The sequence below is a fragment of the Liolophura sinensis genome, chromosome 12 (assembly GCF_032854445.1).
Source record: "Liolophura sinensis isolate JHLJ2023 chromosome 12, CUHK_Ljap_v2, whole genome shotgun sequence".
Taxonomy (NCBI): Eukaryota; Metazoa; Mollusca; class Polyplacophora; order Chitonida; family Chitonidae; genus Liolophura; species Liolophura sinensis.
This window is the reverse complement of record NC_088306.1, coordinates 6,916,348-6,935,733: the sequence shown is the minus strand read 5'-3', so window position 1 is coordinate 6,935,733 and position 19,386 is coordinate 6,916,348. Positions and strand designations below refer to the sequence as shown.

At 38.5% G+C, this 19,386-nt stretch overlaps 1 protein-coding gene across 1 annotated transcript in view; it reads right to left on the bottom strand.

Annotated features, from left to right (window-relative positions):
- Window positions 1-6,341: 6,341 nt before the first annotated feature.
- Window positions 6,342-19,386, bottom strand: part of LOC135479518 (programmed cell death protein 10-A-like) — a 15,099-nt gene continuing 2,054 nt past the window's right edge. The window contains exons 2-7 of the mRNA XM_064759385.1: window positions 19,133-19,186; window positions 11,869-11,995; window positions 10,243-10,369; window positions 9,024-9,105; window positions 8,381-8,463; window positions 6,342-6,626 (exon numbers count right to left, since the gene is read on the bottom strand). Of these exons, the coding sequence (XP_064615455.1) occupies window positions 6,545-6,626; window positions 8,381-8,463; window positions 9,024-9,105; window positions 10,243-10,369; window positions 11,869-11,995; window positions 19,133-19,186 (555 nt within the window). The 3' untranslated portion in view covers window positions 6,342-6,544. The remainder of the gene's footprint in view (window positions 6,627-8,380; window positions 8,464-9,023; window positions 9,106-10,242; window positions 10,370-11,868; window positions 11,996-19,132; window positions 19,187-19,386) is intronic.

The following is a 19,386-nucleotide window of genomic DNA, read 5'->3' as shown; positions in this document are numbered from 1 at the left end:
TAATCTGATTCCCGTGTGTACTACAGTTTGTGCAGCAGCTGGGCTGTTGGTACTTGGTGAAAAATCATGTGTTGTTACAGGTGATTTTATATATGTACATGTACATACAACATAGACAAATTTCATCGGATTTGCTGTTCCTATTTTTGTTGCATGGAAAAAGACAGTTACTCCAGCAACTCCTCTTTCCCCCTCTTTCAGTCCTAAATCATAAAAGGTTATCATCACCCAGTTCAGAAGTGTACGTACCGTATAACTTGTCCTATTCAGGCTGGTTTCTGTTAAAGTACATGTAGCTGGGCACTGGAAATAAATCCGTATTGGACAGGTTAGATAATCTGCAACCTGTTAATAAGAAAAGGGGGAATCAATTGCTCTGCAGGGCTTCATTCCATGAAAAAGTGTGGGTTAACAGCTTTAATTGTTCTTCAGTAATCCTGTGAAATGTGATTGGTTGAAAAACTGATCTGTGCCTACACGTACATGTAAATCTGAACAGTGTGTATTAATTACCATGTATGATGTATTTAAAAATTCATGTTATCTTGTATAATTATAAGAAACATCCATTTCCTTTATAATGGATTGTTCAGTGTTTTATTATCATTTGTTTTTGGCTTCCTGTCCCGAAGAAAGAACTCCCGAGATTTCAGTGTAGTCATAGCTCTCCTCATGAAGAGGTCTATATAAGCCTTCCGTCTACTAGCTCAGCTGAAAGGGTTTGCCAGTGTGACACAGCTCGGGGAATGAACACAATCCATAATTCTTCTTGAGGGGCCTCCATGGCCGATGTGGTTAGCACGCCAGCACGACACATTATGACCTAGAAGCCTCTCACCAATGTGGTTACGGTGGGTTCAAGTCCAGCTCTTGCTGGCTTTTTCTCTGGTTGTATGAGGGAAGGTCTGTCGGCAACCTGTGGATGGTCGTGGGTTTTCCCTGGCCTTTGCCCAGTTTCCTCCAATAAAGTTGCCTGCAGGCATAAGGGAAATATTTTTGAGTATGGCGTAAAGCACCAATCGTATAAATAAATGAATAAAATAGAATTCAGCATGATGGAGATTGAAATCTTTTTTCTTTAATTTGGAGAAGATTGCCAGTTAATTGCCAGTGGCCAGTGGTTTATCCAGGGCACAATGGTTTCCTCCAAGAAAACTATATGGAAAAAACAGTGCGTTTCTTCAAAGTTAGATCTAGATGCCACTCCCTGTACCAAATAAATAGATTCAACGTAAAATGGCTGATCCCGTGCCATCCAGTAATCTGTTTTCTGTTGGAATGGTGAAATCTTTATTCCATTTAGAATCCACATTTTATCATGCAGAGTAAGTGCGGACTTCAGTTACCAAAGGACGATTTAGTTTGAGACAACTCGCGGAAAGTCTTAGGATTGACCATTAAATCTGAATGTAGTAAGACTGACCTTTGAGATGGGTTACATTGAATGTGCAGCTAGATTTTTGAGAGGCGGGATGGACTCAAAATTTTAAGACAGCACACCGAGTCCATCCAAAGGCACCACAAAGCATATGCTGAAAGATAAGGGGGAACAACTGTTGAACGCAAAGCCAACAGATAGTGTTACATAGTACTGCTAAGTTCCCTTGTTCAAGATACATGTATGTCTACAAATGTTGTGTTAGCTAACACCAGTCTCTAGTGGTTTATTACTCAGAGGTTTTTTTTTTTTTTTTTTGTAGCATCCATCTTTGTGTAGGCACACATATACTTACATTTCACAGAGAATGTGCTGAGGTTATTAAACAACCAATATACATTTATTCCACCATGAAAGCATACCTAGCAGTATTGTCTACACAACTGAAAACCCTGGCACAGTTGTATATGTAAAATAAATGCCCAATGGCTATCGTCTAGGACTTAAAAAAAATAAATAAATAAATGCAAGGTCCAGAGCATAAATAAAGCTGGCAGATGTGGGCTAGATAAGACGTATGAAAGACCCTACCTGTAATTTGACAAATAACTTTAGGTCTTGCCTTCTCTGGCCATAGGTAGGAAGGTCTGCAAGCAACCTACGGATGGTTGTAGGTTTCCTCCAATCATAATACTGGCCGCCTTCGTATAAGTGAAATATTCTTGAGTAAGGCGTAAAACACTATTCCAGTAAATAAATAAATCTTGACAGGAAAAGTATCATTTTAAGACCTTCGTGCCTCTGAAAGTGCACTTGTCTGACCAGTTTTTAAACCAATACCGAAATACAGTATTGGAGTTCCTACACCTGTGATAGAAAACCTTAATGTAGAAAGTATATTGGTAGCTTATTTATCAATCTATTTTGAACATAATGTACGATGACATTTATAATTAAAAAATCAGGAGCTTTTAAGATTATACCCATAAATAAACTTTCTTTCAAGAACTTTCAAAACAACCGTAAACCAAGGATTTGATAATTCCTTGGCTGTAACTGTAACTGTGAATTCAAGGATATAGCTGTTGACCCAGTGATGTATGTAACATCAATCAAATTAATAAAATCAGAATGAGGCAATGGCCCAAGTAGGTTTTAATGTAACCACAATCAGATGGTACATGTCTGGCGAGGATTATGTGATATGATAAAGAGGCGAAGCCAAGTTAGCCCATGCAAACTATTTGATTGGTGTTCTACACCATACAAAAATATTTCACTTGTATGATAACGGCCACCATTATGGTGGGAGGAAACGGGCCAGAGCCCAGGAGGGAAACACATAACCAGTCACAGCTTGCTGACAGACCTTCCCACGTATATATATAGGGCCGGAGAGGAAGTCAACATGACCTGTACTTGAACATATATGTAAAGCAACCACATTGGTGAGAGGCTCCTGGGTCATTGCGCCACGCTGGTATGCTCACCCCTTCCGCCTCGAAGGCCCCCAACCAATTTCAGGCATCTGGATCAAGCACGTCGGTGAAATTTAGCAGTACATCTTTGACAGAAGGTATCATGTAAAATAATGAATGCTGACAGAATATGTGTTGAACAGTTATGCAGTGTGTGCAAACGGTCACACAGGCATCCTCATACGCATAATCATTCGTTAGAAAACGTCCCACAAGCAGCGGAGAACTAGGGAATATACAAAATATCAAATCATTACGAACATAAAATAAATCCGATTGAATTATAGCTTTATACAGCAATAGTTTATTCCAGTGTTTTGTTTGATACATAGATGTACAATGTGTTGGAAATGCGGTAAAATAGAACGACCTGCTGGATAACCTTAACTGGAATAGATCTACATGTACACACATTGATACTTCTGAATTATATACAAACTATATATCTGTACTTTCCAGCACTTGTGCGGAAATATTCACAGTATACGATATATACAGTTTAATAGCAAACCATAGGAAAACCTGTCTCCTATAACAAATCAGTACGAAGAAAAAAAAAATAACGATATCAATTTTTTTTTTTTTCCCACAATTGATACAACCTGCTTGCCACCGAAGACAATTCAGTCCTATATTACGGTTAAATGTGTCAGTATAAAGGTGCACATCAACATTTCATCCTTCCAATAACTCTGATGACAACAGATTAAAGAGCGGTCAACATTTTGAAGTTCCATACATTCTGATATTCTGGAAAACTGTATCAGTACACAAAAGACAGACAAAAAATATTTAAAGGCTTTATGAAAAGAACAATTTCAAAACTTGATTACCAAAGGTCCAATTCTGATGTTGTACTATCCTGATAAAATATTTATGCGGTAGGCTGCAATGTCTATTTGAGTTTATACTTCGCAAAGTTGCCTGTTGCTGTAAAGAGTTGTGTCCCTTTGTCCCCCTATACTCACTATACTGCACAAATAACATGCAAGAAAATGATAATATCCTGTTGCCAGAACTTTTTAAAACTCATGAACAACAGACGCAAGCTACAAAACTCTTCCATTGCACACCTGTCACACTACCTGTCACAAGACGAACAAAATTTTGAAAAAAGATCTTGTAGCAGTCTGTAAAAGGCTCTCTGTTGCAGTCAATGCAGAAAATTCCTTTAAGTAGCGGTACTGTAAATATTGTAACAAATATCAAACATAACATTGCATTCAATTCAGCCACAGTTTTTCTTCTTGAAACATGCGGAATAGGAAAATACACAATGATACAAGAAGCTACCATAATGATAAACCAAAAATATAACTTTCATTCTCCTTTAACAGGTCTCCTTTCATTCCTGAAGTCTTTGAAACATCAACCGGCTTTCTTGGATGGACATTTAAATGTTCAAAACATTACTCCAACAGTTGCATATCGTTCTGTCTACAGGGATATGTTTTTGTGCTCCACTGACATCAATAACATATTTATCCTAAATGACCTAAACTTTCGTCCACAAAAGTGCATTTTTTGAGGTAAATAATGATCGCAAAATATTAACTTTGGTGCTGAAACTTACCATTTTCCACTACATCATCCCATGTTCCAAAAAAACCTTTCTAAAATCATCAAGACTTTCATAATAAGGAAAATAAGGCCCAGTTAATCATGGGCGAAATATATGGTCATTTAGTAAATTAGTTTTTACACTACATTGCTGGACTGTTCCTACAGCAGTTGTGAAGATAGCAAAACCTAAAATACAGTACAGTCAAAGCTAAATAAATAAATATGGAAATGCTGTGGAAATGTATCATATATATATATATGTGCACCATTATACAGCGCATTTGTTACGCTCACTTTACATCACTGCCAAATGTTGTTCGCAAAATCTTGAACAATGTCAAGGTCATTGTGATCATGGTGAAATGATCACAACAGTAAAATTTGTCTCAGCAATGGCTGATTACAATGATGCACATCATACACCAAGCTTAGAGAGCTGCGCAAGCGCTACCAAGAGCACATTACTTCATTTACTTCATCAGTACGAATTCAGGGAAATACTATGACATAGAGAGGTCAGCCTTCGTCAATAATTCATAAAACAATTTTGGACATTTTGTAATAAAGTGCCTGCAAAATGAGGTCTTACATCAGTGCATGCAAGCCTCATAGGATTTGTGGTTGGGTAATGTGAGTGTTATAGGATTTGTAGTTGGGTAATGTGAGTGTTATAGGATTTGTAGTTGGGTAATGTGAGTGTTATAGGATTTGTAGTTGGGTAAAGTGAGTGTTATAGGATTTGTAGTTGGGCAATGTGAGTGTTATAGGATTTGTAGTTGGGTAATGTGAGTGTTATAGGATTTGTAGTTGGGTAATGTGAGTGTTATAGGATTTGTAGTTGGGTAAAGTGAGTGTTATAGGATTTGTAGCCGAGAAATGTGAGAATGCTAGGATTCGTAGTCTGGTAGTTGGGAAATGCGAACGTTATAGGATTTGTATTTGGGTAACAGTTGATTTCAGCATATGACCATTTTTGCACCTGTGTTTAAGATGTACTTAACATTCGCAAAACCTTCTAAACACTTCAAGCACACATGGCTACATGTGCCTGCTGCCACAAAAGGTACATGCACCCACTTCAAATCCCACAATGAATCACAGATTTGGGTCTTGTCATCATTGTATTAAATGGATGCTATATATTCAGAAGGCAAAACAAGCAAGGACTTAGCTGAAATACGGATACTGTAAAATGATGAGTGCACCCAATTGTGACCTATCACAATACAAAAATACAAGTATTGTGTGCACCAATCCTGTTGATCTTACATAGAAAGGTGTACTAAAAACGACCCAAGCGTTTAGCATCAAGACAGGGGTATAATGTACAGGGAAACAGTTGTCCCATGCAGACCAGGTGGCTGGGTATTTGGTGTAATTCTACGTGAAGTGTGAGGTGCATTTTATCTTGTAAATAATGACATACGATATCATAGTCACATGTACTTCCAAGCATACACAGGCATGGTACAGGAAACTCATTCTCCCTCACTGAAAACCTCCACATAGCGGAGAGTGACAAACACACATGGAAAGCCGACCTGAACATTGGGAAAAAGACAGCTTTTCAATGAAACTGATGTTCATCCCATGCCCACATGACTAAAACTGCACCACAATCTTCATATGACACTACTCTAGCTTCATTATGTAATGAATGAGTTGCGTAAAACTTCAGAAAATAAATACAGGCGTATTATTATTAATTTATCACTATTATAATTAGTGTGATTAAATACCATGTCTGATATAACCAGGTGTTCACATTTACACGGCACTCTCCGCTTTGTGGAGGTCTTCAATGAAGACTACGCTTTGACACACTTTTGGCCTGTCTCCTAAATCATAATGTACGTCGAAATATACAAAGCATGACAAGCCCTGGGGGTGGGGGTGGGGGGGGGTTGTTTCTCAAAGGGGGGTTGTTACGTCGTCCAAATCACCATGATGTAGCCTTGCTACTTGTGACCAGTGCAACGTTACAACCCCTTTGAGAAACAGCCCTCAGGACTCCTGGTTTGCCCATGTGTATATACAGTCAAAATGGATGCCTTCTTAACAGGCAGACACGGTGACGGGATATTTGGTATAACTCTCTGTGAAGAAGACGATCTACAAGCTGCCCTCAAGAAACATTCTTTACTTCCTTCAGTATCATGTTTGTTTGGTTGACCAGGTAATTTGCACTAACAAACACATCTCGGGACCTGCCAAAACAAAAAAACACAAGAAACATTCTTAGATTCAATGTTGTTTAATGTCATACATGTACTTTGGCCATGAACAGGAAATTTGCGGATTTTCCAAATAAGAGTGATGCCTTGGTGGTATTGAAGTGGTTGACAAAAAACTGTGTGGGCCTTTTTTGTGCATTGTGTATTTGTTGAACACGACTTTTCATTCACCAATATGGTGTGTACGTGTGTATCTGTATGTGACAGTGTGTTGAAAAGTCTGTCAGTAACTTGCCAGAAGTCGATGATTTACTCCGCGCAGTTCAGTTTTTTCCACCCATAAAACTGACCGCCATCAAGTATTAAACTAACAAATTCAAATATATATATAACAATAATCAAACCCAACAATCATTATTTTATTTATCCAACAGTAGCCAGTTTTCTGTGGGGCAAAAATGGTTGTACCAGTTATAAACCACTACCCTTTGGCAAGTTGCTGACGAACCTTCCCACGCCTGACATACTGAAATTAACATCCTACTGGTGGAAGACAACTAGTCTTTAATGAACATTAGACTGTAATATTAAGCTGCCAGACCAGTGTAGTAAAACACAGAATGTCAGCAAGGCCCCACAAACAGGGCAACTGATTTAGAGATCAAGGCCTTGGGATCATAAAGCAATCTTAGGTCATAGTCAAAACCTTAATCATTCAATTTGTTAAGTTCCTTCCCATCATTCTAGCTGAAATCTGTTGTGCAATAACAGGCCAAAAATTTTGACTTAAGTCTAAAATCGCTTTGTGATTCCCAGGTCAGTACTATCCGTATAATGTAACAGTACCAGATTTATCGAATTTACTTTGGTAAACACCACACACTTTTATTTTAGGATTGAGGCCATGTCTATGAGTGAAATGATAGTTTTTTGGAAAATAACACCACATCTATTCATACCACATGTAAGAAACTACATCTAAAACATTTCCTTTAACGTCCAGTTGATTTCTATGATCTAATCTCCGCATAATGAATATAAGAAAAATGTCTGGGTGACCAGATCAAGTTAACTATTCAAGACCATCTTATATATACATTTATTTATTTATTTTATTGGTGTTTTATGCCGTACTCAAGAATATTTCACTTATACGACAGCGGCCAGTATTATGGTGGGAAGAAACTGGGCAGAGCCACGTGGGAAACCCATGACCATCCACAGTTTGTTGCCAAACCTTCCCACGTATGGCCTGAGAGGAAGCCAGCATGAGCTGGACTTGAACTCACAGCAATCGTATTGAGAGGCTCCTGGGTCATTACACTGTGCTAGCGTGCTACCCAACTGAGCCACGGAGGCTCCCCCTCCACTTACATATACAGGTATATATATATGAACATATATATTTTTTTTTTGATTGGTGTTTTACGCCGTACTCAAGAATATTTCACTTATACGACGACAGCCAGCATTATGGTGGGCGGAAACCGGGCAGAGCCCAGGGGAAACCCACGACCATCCGCAGGCTGCTGGCAGACCTTCCCACATACAGCCGGAGAGGAAGCCAGCATGACCTGGACTTGAACTCACAGTGACCGAATTGGTGAGAGACACCTGGGTCATTACGCTGCGCTAACGTGCTAACCAACTGAGCCACGGAGGCCCCATATATGAACATATATATATATATATATATATATATATATACATATACAAATGCATACACACATGTGTGATATGAATTGTTTCTATTGTAAATCATGTTGAGGTATCACAACAATACTTACTGGCTCTTCTTAAAAAACTCCTTCAATGTGTCACTGAATCGCTTGGAATGCCTGACAAATTCTCGCTTTCTGTGTTCTAATTTCTGAAAAATTAACAAAAATTTACATTTGGCACCCTGTGAAATAACACAGCATCGCAACACATCACATTTTTAGACAAGTAATTTCAACTCAAGACATGCATTTTTTATACTCAAGCATGACTTTTTACACAACAAAGTTCAACTTTACATCATGAATTTTGTACAAGATTTTTTTTTTTTTTTTTTTTTTTTTGATTGGTGTTTTACGCCATACTCAAGAATATTTCACTTATACGACGGCGGCCAGCATTATGGTGGGTGGAAACCGGGCACAGCCCGGGGGAAACCCACGACCATCCACAGGTTGCTGGCAGACCTTCCCACTTACGGCCGGAGAGGAAGCCAGCATGAGCTGGACTTGAACTCACAGGTCGCTTGGTGAGAGGCTCCTGGGTCATTACACTGCGCTAGCGCGCTAACCGACTGAGCCACGGAGGCCCCAATTTTGTACAAGAAGCTTATATTTTAACATGCCTTTCTACATGTATACATTAAATTGCAAATAACAGATTACATTTTATATATATTTTTTCCCACCGAATTTTATCTGTATGACTTACCTGTTTGTTTTCATGCAATGGTATGTGGTTGATGACATTATTTACAGCATCTAGAAGATACTTTATTGCACTGGCAATTTCTCTGAAAAGAAAAAAAGGGAAAAAACGTTTATTTATTTCATGTTTAATGTCGTACAATTTGTTCTCTTCATACAGTGGTTTGGTTATTTATATGGGTGGTGGAAACATGGCAGGCCCAGCAAAAAACAGCACAAACTAATTTCATCCCACTGACGTGTATCACTCAAATTTACATGACCTATACATACATAAATTTTTGTGAACGAGGACACCTCTGCTGTTGACACATTTATACCTCTAACTACAGCTATATCCAAACAAACAGGATATACCCTATTTCACCTAAATACCCTATTTCACCTAAATACCCTATTTCACCTAAAGTCTGTCATTTCTCAAGCGACACATTTTGTTTGATTCTCATTGATTCACCTACCTTACAGGACCAACTAAGAGTTTCTTTTGTGAAGTATAAGAGTCTTAAGTATTGGCATCAAAGGTATAGTTTTCCTGTAAGATCATTATGTGCTTCTTACAGACTAAATTTTAGGTGAAATCCAATTATCCAACATTGCAAAATATCCTGAAATTGTTAGGTTCTCCTATATGCGCCATAGTCACTGCCTACTTACATGTAAATTTCTTGATGGTTTCCTACTTACTTCATTGTTTCTGGGAACTCTCTCCAGCTTGTGATCTGACCGGTGACGACTTACTTGATGGTTTCTAGGAACTCTCTCCTGTTTGTGATCTTGCCAGTGACGACTTACTTGATGGTTTCTAGGAACTCTCTCCTGTTTGTGATCTTGCCAGTGACGACTTACTTGATGGTTTCTGGGAACTCTCTCCTGTTTGTGATCTGGTCAGTGACGACTTACTTGATGGTTTCTAGGAACTCTCTCCAGCTTGTGATCTGACCGGTGACGACTTACTTGATGGTTTCTAGGAACTCTCTCCTGTTTGTGATCTTGCCAGTGATGACTTAGTTCATGGCTTCTAGGAACTCTCTCCTGTTTGTGATCTGACCAGTGACGACTTACTTAATGGTTTCTAGTAACTCTCTCCGGTTTGCGATCTGGTCAGTGACAAATTGATGGTTTCTAGGAGCTCTCTCCTTTTTGTGATCTGGTCAGTGACTACATACTTGATGGTTTCTAGGAACTCTCTCCTGTTTGTGATCTGGCAAGTGACTACTTACTTGATGGTTTCTAGGAACTCTCTCCTGTTTGTGATCTGGTCAGGAATTCGGCTCAGAATCCTCTTCAGTTTCTGTGCCCTCAAGTTCAGTTCTTGGAATGCTTGCTCGGGTCGACTGATACGCAAGTCTGTGTACAGAAGCATGCACTGTTACTGCTTTTTAGTGTTTTTCAACAAAGCAAAGACACGTGTGTTCAGCATTTTGATGTACATGTTTTAAACATGTCAAATCTGGACAGCAAAGTGAAAGCATATATTTACTTTCATACATCGATTTAGATATTTTTTTGTTTAATTGGTGTTTTGTGCCACACTCAAGAAAAATTCGCTTATACGACGACGGCCAGCATCTTGGTGGATGGAAACTGAGCAGAGTTGAAGTCACAGTGACCGTATTGGCGAGAGGCTCCTGGGTCATTACTCCGCGCTGGTGTGCTAACCCTCTCAACCAAGTAGACCCCTGATACATTTATTTGATTGTTGTCTTAATGCCAGATATTTATACAACGGTAGTGGTGGAGGCTGGAGGAAACCTGCGTGCCGCAAGTAAACAGGATAAAACCCACAACCTTTGACAAGTTACTGACAAGCTTTCCTACATGTGATGTACACAAATGATGTACATGCAACATTTTTGGAAGATAATATTAAAGTGGTCATAAAAACAGACTGAGGCAGAGTTAACCTCTGCAAGTCAACTTGACTTGCCGAGGTGCCAAAGTCAAGAATATTTCGTATAAGATGCAGTCAGTTTTATGGGTGATGGAAAATTGAGTGCCCTGGGGTAAATTACATGACATCTGGACGTTAGCCTACGGCAGAACCATCCACTAAAAACATGATAGTGAGCCACGATAGTTGAATTTGATTAATGTCAACTAATTGGTATGGGAGTTGATCTTTTGCCAAATCAGACATGTTTTCTTGCAGTTTAGTCTAGTGAACATTTGATCTGTCAAGCAAAAATGTAGCACTTGTACAATGAAAGTGACCCGTTAAGGTGCCATATACAGGTGGCATGATCAGACGCATTTAATTATTTGTTTAATTGTCGTTCGACGCCATGATCAAATTTTTCACTTTCACTACTGCCGTCAGTGTTACGGGTAAAGAAAATTGGAGTACCTGGGAAAAACCACTGTCCATTGGCAAGTTACTGACAACCAGTCCTGTATTGGGCTGGGGGAGGTGGAGACAAATGATACCCGACAAACGAGTTCGCAAATGAGTGCCGTTGAGCTCTTCTAGTCAACAAGGTCCCACATGCAGTGAGCATGAGAGTGGAAATATCTACAATTGCATGTCCAACACCTGGACTGAATCTCCATCTTGTCTACGGGTGCATATCCTTGCAATTTATAGATAAAGAAACAAAACCAATTTGCCACTCTGCTCCAATTCGAAATAAGCAGATGGACAAGGATAATGTCCTGCGTCAAATAGTACGCTGACAGCGGCGAACTGTTGGGTACATGTAGATCTTTAATATTAATGTGAAGAGTTGTAATATATGTGATTATGTCCTGCACCATCTCAAAAATTATTTCCAGGCTTGTACAACATATACATGAAAGCAGGTCTTGCAGGGACAGCTGAGTTGTTCACCATGTTAAGTGTGGTGTCTTACCATCGGACTCGTTCAGGCCCTCCAGCCTTAACAGACTCTCACACATGTCAATCTGACCCTGAAGTCCCGCCTTAAGAAGCAGACCCTTGACAAAGTCGTATGCGAAACCCGGGTACGTCTGTTCTACCTGTCAATCAAAAAGGAGGTCAGACTGAAGGACATGACACAATGTATTGCCCTTGCACACTCTCCAAAGTACACAAAGAAACATGAATCTGAAGCTTGAAAAACACTGAGAAAGAGATACATACACTGTAAATACTGCACAAAGCTAGATTACATAGCATAAACAATATGGTCGGGTCTTATCACTTTCTGCAAATGAATGTTTTCAGCCATGCATGACACCTATTTTCAAGCTTCTGGAACCCTGGGACACCCAACACAATGTTCACCCAACCTACGGTACATGCATTTCAAGGGACACTACAGCTGTAAACAAGTCAAATGTATGTCACCCCTGGGCATATACCATGGTACAAACTATTTGGAGCCAGACAAAGTTCACAGAAGATAACATAACGAATGTTAAAAACACTAGCTCGATTGAATGGGTTTTGACATTTGTCAGCTATGCATCAAAAATGAAATGCAGGCCTACAATATCTGATGTGCACTCTTTTCATCATCTTTTATTCACTGCAGATCTCAATACTTAAAAAAAACATGGTTCCAACACCAGTCTTTAATGTAACAACACACATCCACGGTTTATGATCACATTGGCAGTGATTAGCACAGTACATGTAACTCTCAACTGCAATGACAATGCTGGTTTTTGTTCTTTACTTCGTGTACATGCAATCATCATGCCTCCCCCCACCCACCTTTGCCCTTAACATAAAACCCTCTTAGGTGAACTTTATTACCATGTTAACAGCCAACAATGAAGCCTTACATCACCATTACAGTTAATACACGCTCCTTTTAACTTAAGAGGGCTTCAGACAAGTGGGCCCAGGAACCGTTTTTTTGTTTAACCTTCCTGCACGTCCTATTAACCCTGCAGACAAAAGCATCATCCTGAAAGTCCGATATTAAGAGAGGCAGTTCAAAGCACAATTCTTTGACTTGTATTTTTTTTTTGTTGTACTCCATTTGTGTTTGAAACCAAAGCGCCTGCGTCATTGGTGAGAGACTCCTGAGTCACTGTGTCATGCTGGCACACAAAATGCCTCAGTCACGGAACCCCACGTTGACTTAAATACGTGTATGCAAAATCGCTTAAACACACACTTGCTATTGCTTCAAACAATGAGCTTAAAATCAGGGAAAACAAATTATACAATCTTGGTTGTTTATGGAAGACGGATGGAAAGTGACCTAAACAGCCACACCATAGTTTCTGAGGTACCCAGTAGTTCTATAAATCATCGTTTAATCTGGAATTTTTACACTGTCATGTGATTCGCCCCCCATGAACATAAAATGTAAAACAGTGTTCCTGTGACCTCAGCGGAAACAGCTGCTGTTTCGGGTTACTCTCATTAACACGTTGAAACTTTCGATTTTCTCAATGTGTGATAGTTTGATATTTTGAACTGTGATGTTTTGATTTATATGCTACATCACAAACAACGGTACGGTAATTCCTCAACTTTTTTTTGCATATGCATGTAAAAGAGTAACAGTCAGTGCAATTTATGTAGATTTTTTACTTGATTTTGGAGACAAATCTTCTCTGGATGGATTGGCCAATTTCAGGGCTTCCAAAAAGTATAATTTTAGCAGTCCACACAGAATAATGCCTTCAGAACATGCTTATATACACACCCTGCAAACTTGCAAAAAGGAAAAGTAAAACTGTGAAGTGAATACTTACAGAAATCTATATATTATTACACATTTTGACACAGAATTTGCCTTGGTTTGTAAAAAAAAATATAATAATTAACTCCCTTCATATTCCACATCGGTCGGTAACAAAAAAAGAAGAAAAATTTGGTAGCGCATGTAATATGTTATGTAAAAATAATTCAAATCCTCTGGCTTATATGTGTACACCATAACTACACTAGCTTCCTGTGCCTGCAGATCTGCTCAATCAATTGAAGGATAATACAAGATGACGTACACATGTATAAATGTATTTATGTAGAAGTCATTTATGGGGGCATATCAAGGTCATAACATATTAAATAAGGAGTTGATACTAATGATGTTTGTGACATCATCCCACCTTCCAAACTAATCTTAAAATACCTTTTTCTCAGAACTCCCAAAATCATGCAAAATGAGAAACTTTGTAGTCATGGATAAAATTGTAGGCTATCTACAGATTGCTGTGTAGAAATACACGGTGACATTAGAGTATTAACAGTCACAAACTCTTGTCACAAGAGAATGTACTCTAATTCTTTAACCTTTTCAACATTTCAACCAACATTTTTAACCATTCTGCGAGAACTACGGTCTTGAGGTTTAGAGAAATAATTACCACAGTTTTATGAAGTTGGCATCTTTAATGACATAAACATATCATTTTTAGTATCATTTTCATAATAAGTGTATGCATAACTTCCACTGAAAAAAAAGTGCTTTCGTAGCTGAAACGGTTCAAGATATACAGCAAACAAAACGAAATGCAGGTGATATACAGCCAAAAAAAAGTCGGAAGTCATTATGCCTTTTCATATTGTCTCAACAACAGACTTTGGTGTAGCAATGTTTTTTTGGAAAAAGCTGAGAATACTACCGCATGACAAAGTGAACATCTCTGGTGATTAACAAAAGTTTTTACAAAATGTTACAAAACATGCCAAAAAAACAAACAAATACAAGAAAAAGCTTTAAATAAGAAAAAAATAAGCCTCCAAAATAATGGTTCCTAATACCTTGAGTCATCACAATTTAAGCCCAAAAACTGAGATATACTTACCCAATATACGTTTGTAAATACAGCTATTTAAATAAGTGTCTGCACAGCTTATAGCCTGTGTGTACCTCTCACAAACGTGACAAAAGTTGTACCTTACATATACTGTATGTTTTTACCTCTTGCTGCTTTCTGGGTCAAATTGACACGCCCCCCTTACAAGTGTGTCTATGTACCTTAAAGTCTCTGATAACACTAAATACACATATATCAAAAATTTTAAACACGGGAGATATAAAAATCAAAATAAAATGACACTTTTACTTCAGTGGAAGACATTTCATGATATGGGAAGATGATCATTTGTAGTTTACAAAAAACCTTCACGATGGCAATATTTGTAGTCAGTTACTGTATTCCCCCCCCCCCCACCCCCCCAGAAGCGCATAGATGCTTTAAAGTGATACTTTTGAAGTGGTAAGTTTTGCTGATAAGAAATTTAATAATCGAACTACAAAACACTCTAAAGTAGCCCTGATATGTCATTGAATTAGTCATAATCAAGAAAAAGTGCCACTCGAAAAATTCTAAACTTTAGATGAAATGCAATATTTATTAAAGAACATTCAGCCATGCAATGCGCCCTAGGCCCTGAGGTCAAGACGTAAACTTGGATTAAAGTTAAAACTTCAATCAATAAATTTTGTGTGTTTCTTTGCGTTATTTTTGCTGATATTTGTTGCACAATAACGTACCCAGAATTTATGTTGTGATGCAAAATTTGGACACTGTAACATAAGAAACAACAATTTTAATGTGATTGGAAATTCTGATTGAAGCCGCGATCCCTGGGCCAGATGTACATTTGCATGTAACAATGCAAACAAAGATTGTGGTAAAAATGTCAAGGAGTACTTAAGTAAGCATGTAAGTTAGGTATATATATGATAAAAATATCATAGCATCTCAAGGAAGAAGAAAAAAACACTGCTAGCCTTTAACTTGGATACAATTAGGCAGGTGTACATGTGTGCATCAGGCAGGTCAGGCAGAATAGCAAAACAGGTGTTGATAGCTTGAGAACACCTGGTCAGCTACAGTGTACGCTAGCCTACCTGTAATACACCTGATGTGATCTGACAACTGATTATATGTATGTTTACGTACATGTAGCATATATTAAAATGTACAGGTATATACCTGGATGTTACATGAATTTACAGAACAATGGCATTAAACATGCTACAGCCCACCTCAATTTATCAACTCAGGCCCAAATCTGGGTCAAGACTTCTCTAAAACAGGAAAATACTTGTATGAGAATCTGGATAAAGTGTTATCACCTACATAAAATAAAGTTAGTTATTTGATTGGTGTTTTATGCCATAATTCAACCAATACATTGTGGAATTTATAAGTGGAGCAGATAAAAGTACAACACTTTTTATGGTGCACTTAATTATGGTACTTAACAGTATTTATATGTATCACATTTAATACTAGTGCTTTTAGTGTCAAGATGCTGTAACGAATCTCCTTCAGCAACAAAATGCTAGGACTGGCAAATAGTTACTTAATTGGAGTTTTGAGACCATACTCGAGAAAATTTCAGCATTATGCTAGAAGGAAACCCAGCAGAACCCGGGAAAACCGAAAAGCATCCGCAGGTTGGTGACAGACTTGCCCACGTGGAATGAGAGAGGAAGCTGGCATAAGCTCAACTTGAACTTACAGCAATCACATTTGTGAGAGGCTAGCTCCTGGGCCACTGCTCTACGCTAGCGTGCTACCCACTAGGCCACGGAGAGCAAATGAACAAAGGGTTTCCATGTATTGCAAATGGGGATCATGTGTAGACCACACAGAATCAGACACAGACATACACACACAAAAAAAAAAGAGAATTCTTTGATTAGTGTCTATTCTTGTAAATGACAAGCTCATTTAGTAAATGACAAGCTCATTTACTTCATTTTAATGTAACTATATTTACATGTACGCACCCAGTCTGTCTCAGAGCCGTGCACATATGGTTCAACATGTCACATCGATGTATGAAGTTCAACTTTCATGACGAGTCAAAATAGAACACGCTCTATTTCATAAAACGCATTCACACAGTGCAATTTGCTGAATTTTACAAATCTTCTACTGTACTCTGAACAATTTCAAGAAGTTGAAATGTCAAACTGATGCTCATGAATGCCGCTCAAGACACATGTCACACACTTCGTCACAGTACACAGTGGAAACTTGTTCATCTTAGTTTTCAATGACCGAGTGTGAGACGCCCTCAGCATGGAATCGTACATATGAGCATATCGGTAGCATCATAAACACCATTTAGTAAAGACAGTAACCTACATGTATATGTCATGGAGCTCTGTTCAAACGTGGCCAGAACAGCCATTTTAATAACCAGGATGAAATCATGCTGTCTCATCTCTTATTTTTACCTATCTCCCCGTATTAATTTTGTCAGAATAGAGTGTATCCAAGACAATAAGACACCTCACTGGCTAAACCTATAGCTCTGTTACACAGAATCTTCTAAAAGTACATTTCTACAACACAAGAAAGTCATCAATCATTGTGCAGTCATTACATATATGTAAGCCTCTATCTCTCAGTTTTTTTGGAAAAACCTGTTAAGGAAAAAAAAAATCTCTAAGCAGTTAAATGAACTGCTGAAGTCAGTCACGCGTGAAACCCTGCAGACTTCCCCCTATCAGGTGTTAAATTACCTCTACTGATGTCCCACAATAAAAACCTACATGTACATCTATTTTTCCAGCTGACTGGTACAGTTCTATTATGTCTGGTAGAAACAGATAAGTCACTCTCATTTCAGACTGATGTATTACTGTGACTAGAGGGTAATATAGTCATCACAACTACACCTCTACCATCTTCTGTTGTGTTTTTTTTTTTTTCGGGATGGGGGGGGGGGGCTTAGTTTGTGGGTTTTTTCCCTCTTTATCATGTTTATACTGATGAACCTTGCCTAATTGAGATGTACGTTTGCTACACATGAGCGACAGCTTAGAATGCTACCATGACTATAAACTGCACAGTGACGGATGTGAATTCAGGAAGTACACGATAGGCATGTATAAACATCATATCCTGTGACATAATACATTCTTTACATGTAGTTCATTAGCAAGAACGGATATGCCTTGAACTATCTATGTGTATACCCGAGTACTCATATCATGAATTTACATAAACAGGCCTAGGATAATGTATGACAGATGACACGAAATTGTGCCTCAGTGATAAAGCGACCTGTAAAACCAGCAGCGCATAATTCATACCATAAGAGCTAAGAATTGCAAAGTTTATTTTCCTGCTCCTTGTAATGGGTGTAGGGACATATGCATGGGTATGCAAGTTGAACACATTGTGTGTACTGAACAATGGCCTTGTTAATTAGACCAACTGCATGAGCTTATGTCTCTTCCTCATTGCAACTCTTCCATGGCTCAGTTCGTTAGCGCGCTAGCAGAAGGTAATGGCACAGGAACCTCTCACCTATGCGGTCGCTGTGAGTTCAAGTCCAGCTCATGCTGGCTTCCTCTCTGGCCGTAGGTGGGAAGGTCTGCCAGCAACCTGTGGAGGGTCGTGAGTTTCCCCCGGGCTCTGACTGGTTTCCATCCACCATAATGCTGGCTGCCGTCGTATAAGTGAAATATTCTTGACTACGGCGTAAAACACCAATCAAATAAATAATCGTCCAATTGGTCTTGTATGAGGACAAGACTGGTATGGAGATTTAAGCCTAGTTTAACTTTTAATACACTTTTGAACAACTGGCCCCGTATGTGGGTGAGACTCCTAACTTAAATTTCTCAAAACTCACTAATTGCATCTGCACTAAAAATTTGTCCCCAAAAGGTGCATTTTGTGAGGTATATAAAGGTTACAATATATTTCTGCTTCTGAAAAAGTAACATTTTCCCACTAGGATATGACATACCCTATCTTCAAAATAATAAAAATTCTAAATTCAACAGAAATAAGCAAAATGAGTAACTTAGTCATTTGCCGAATTGTCAAACATGGTCAGCTTGAGCAAGAGAGAAAACTTGGTGGTTTCCAGATATGAGGATTCGTCATTATGATCAAACACCTCACAACTGATGTTCAATTTGGAAAGAAACAAAAGTATTATCTCTTGCTCAAGCTTGAGACTTGTGAAATCTGACACTGGCTTACACGAAACACACCTGACCACCTACCTGTATGAAGCTAGAGACTAACACTAATGATCTCTCACACCTGTCTCAATGTCCACAGAGTACGACACTCCAGGTGGCTGGTTCTCATTATTAAACAGGCAAGATGATACTGACCTAATCACACACTGCAATTAGTATGTACATAAATTTCCCCATTAATGGGGTATTTTTACATTATTAATTAGCATGGACAGGTTTTGTTACTTACCTTAGAAAAGGCTGTCCGTAGTGTCTTGGCCGCACCCATGTCTTTCTGTTCCAGCTGGAAGAAAGTAAATAACACACAGTTTAATCTACTTGTACATCCAAAAATAGTTAACAATGTTCGTTTGTGTCAAGAAAAGTATAAAATTTTAAATCAGTGTATATATACATGTACATAAGAATACACTCTTGACTGGTAGTGAAAAAATATAGAAATTTTGAAATTCTACCCACAAAACAGATATACCTGTATCATAG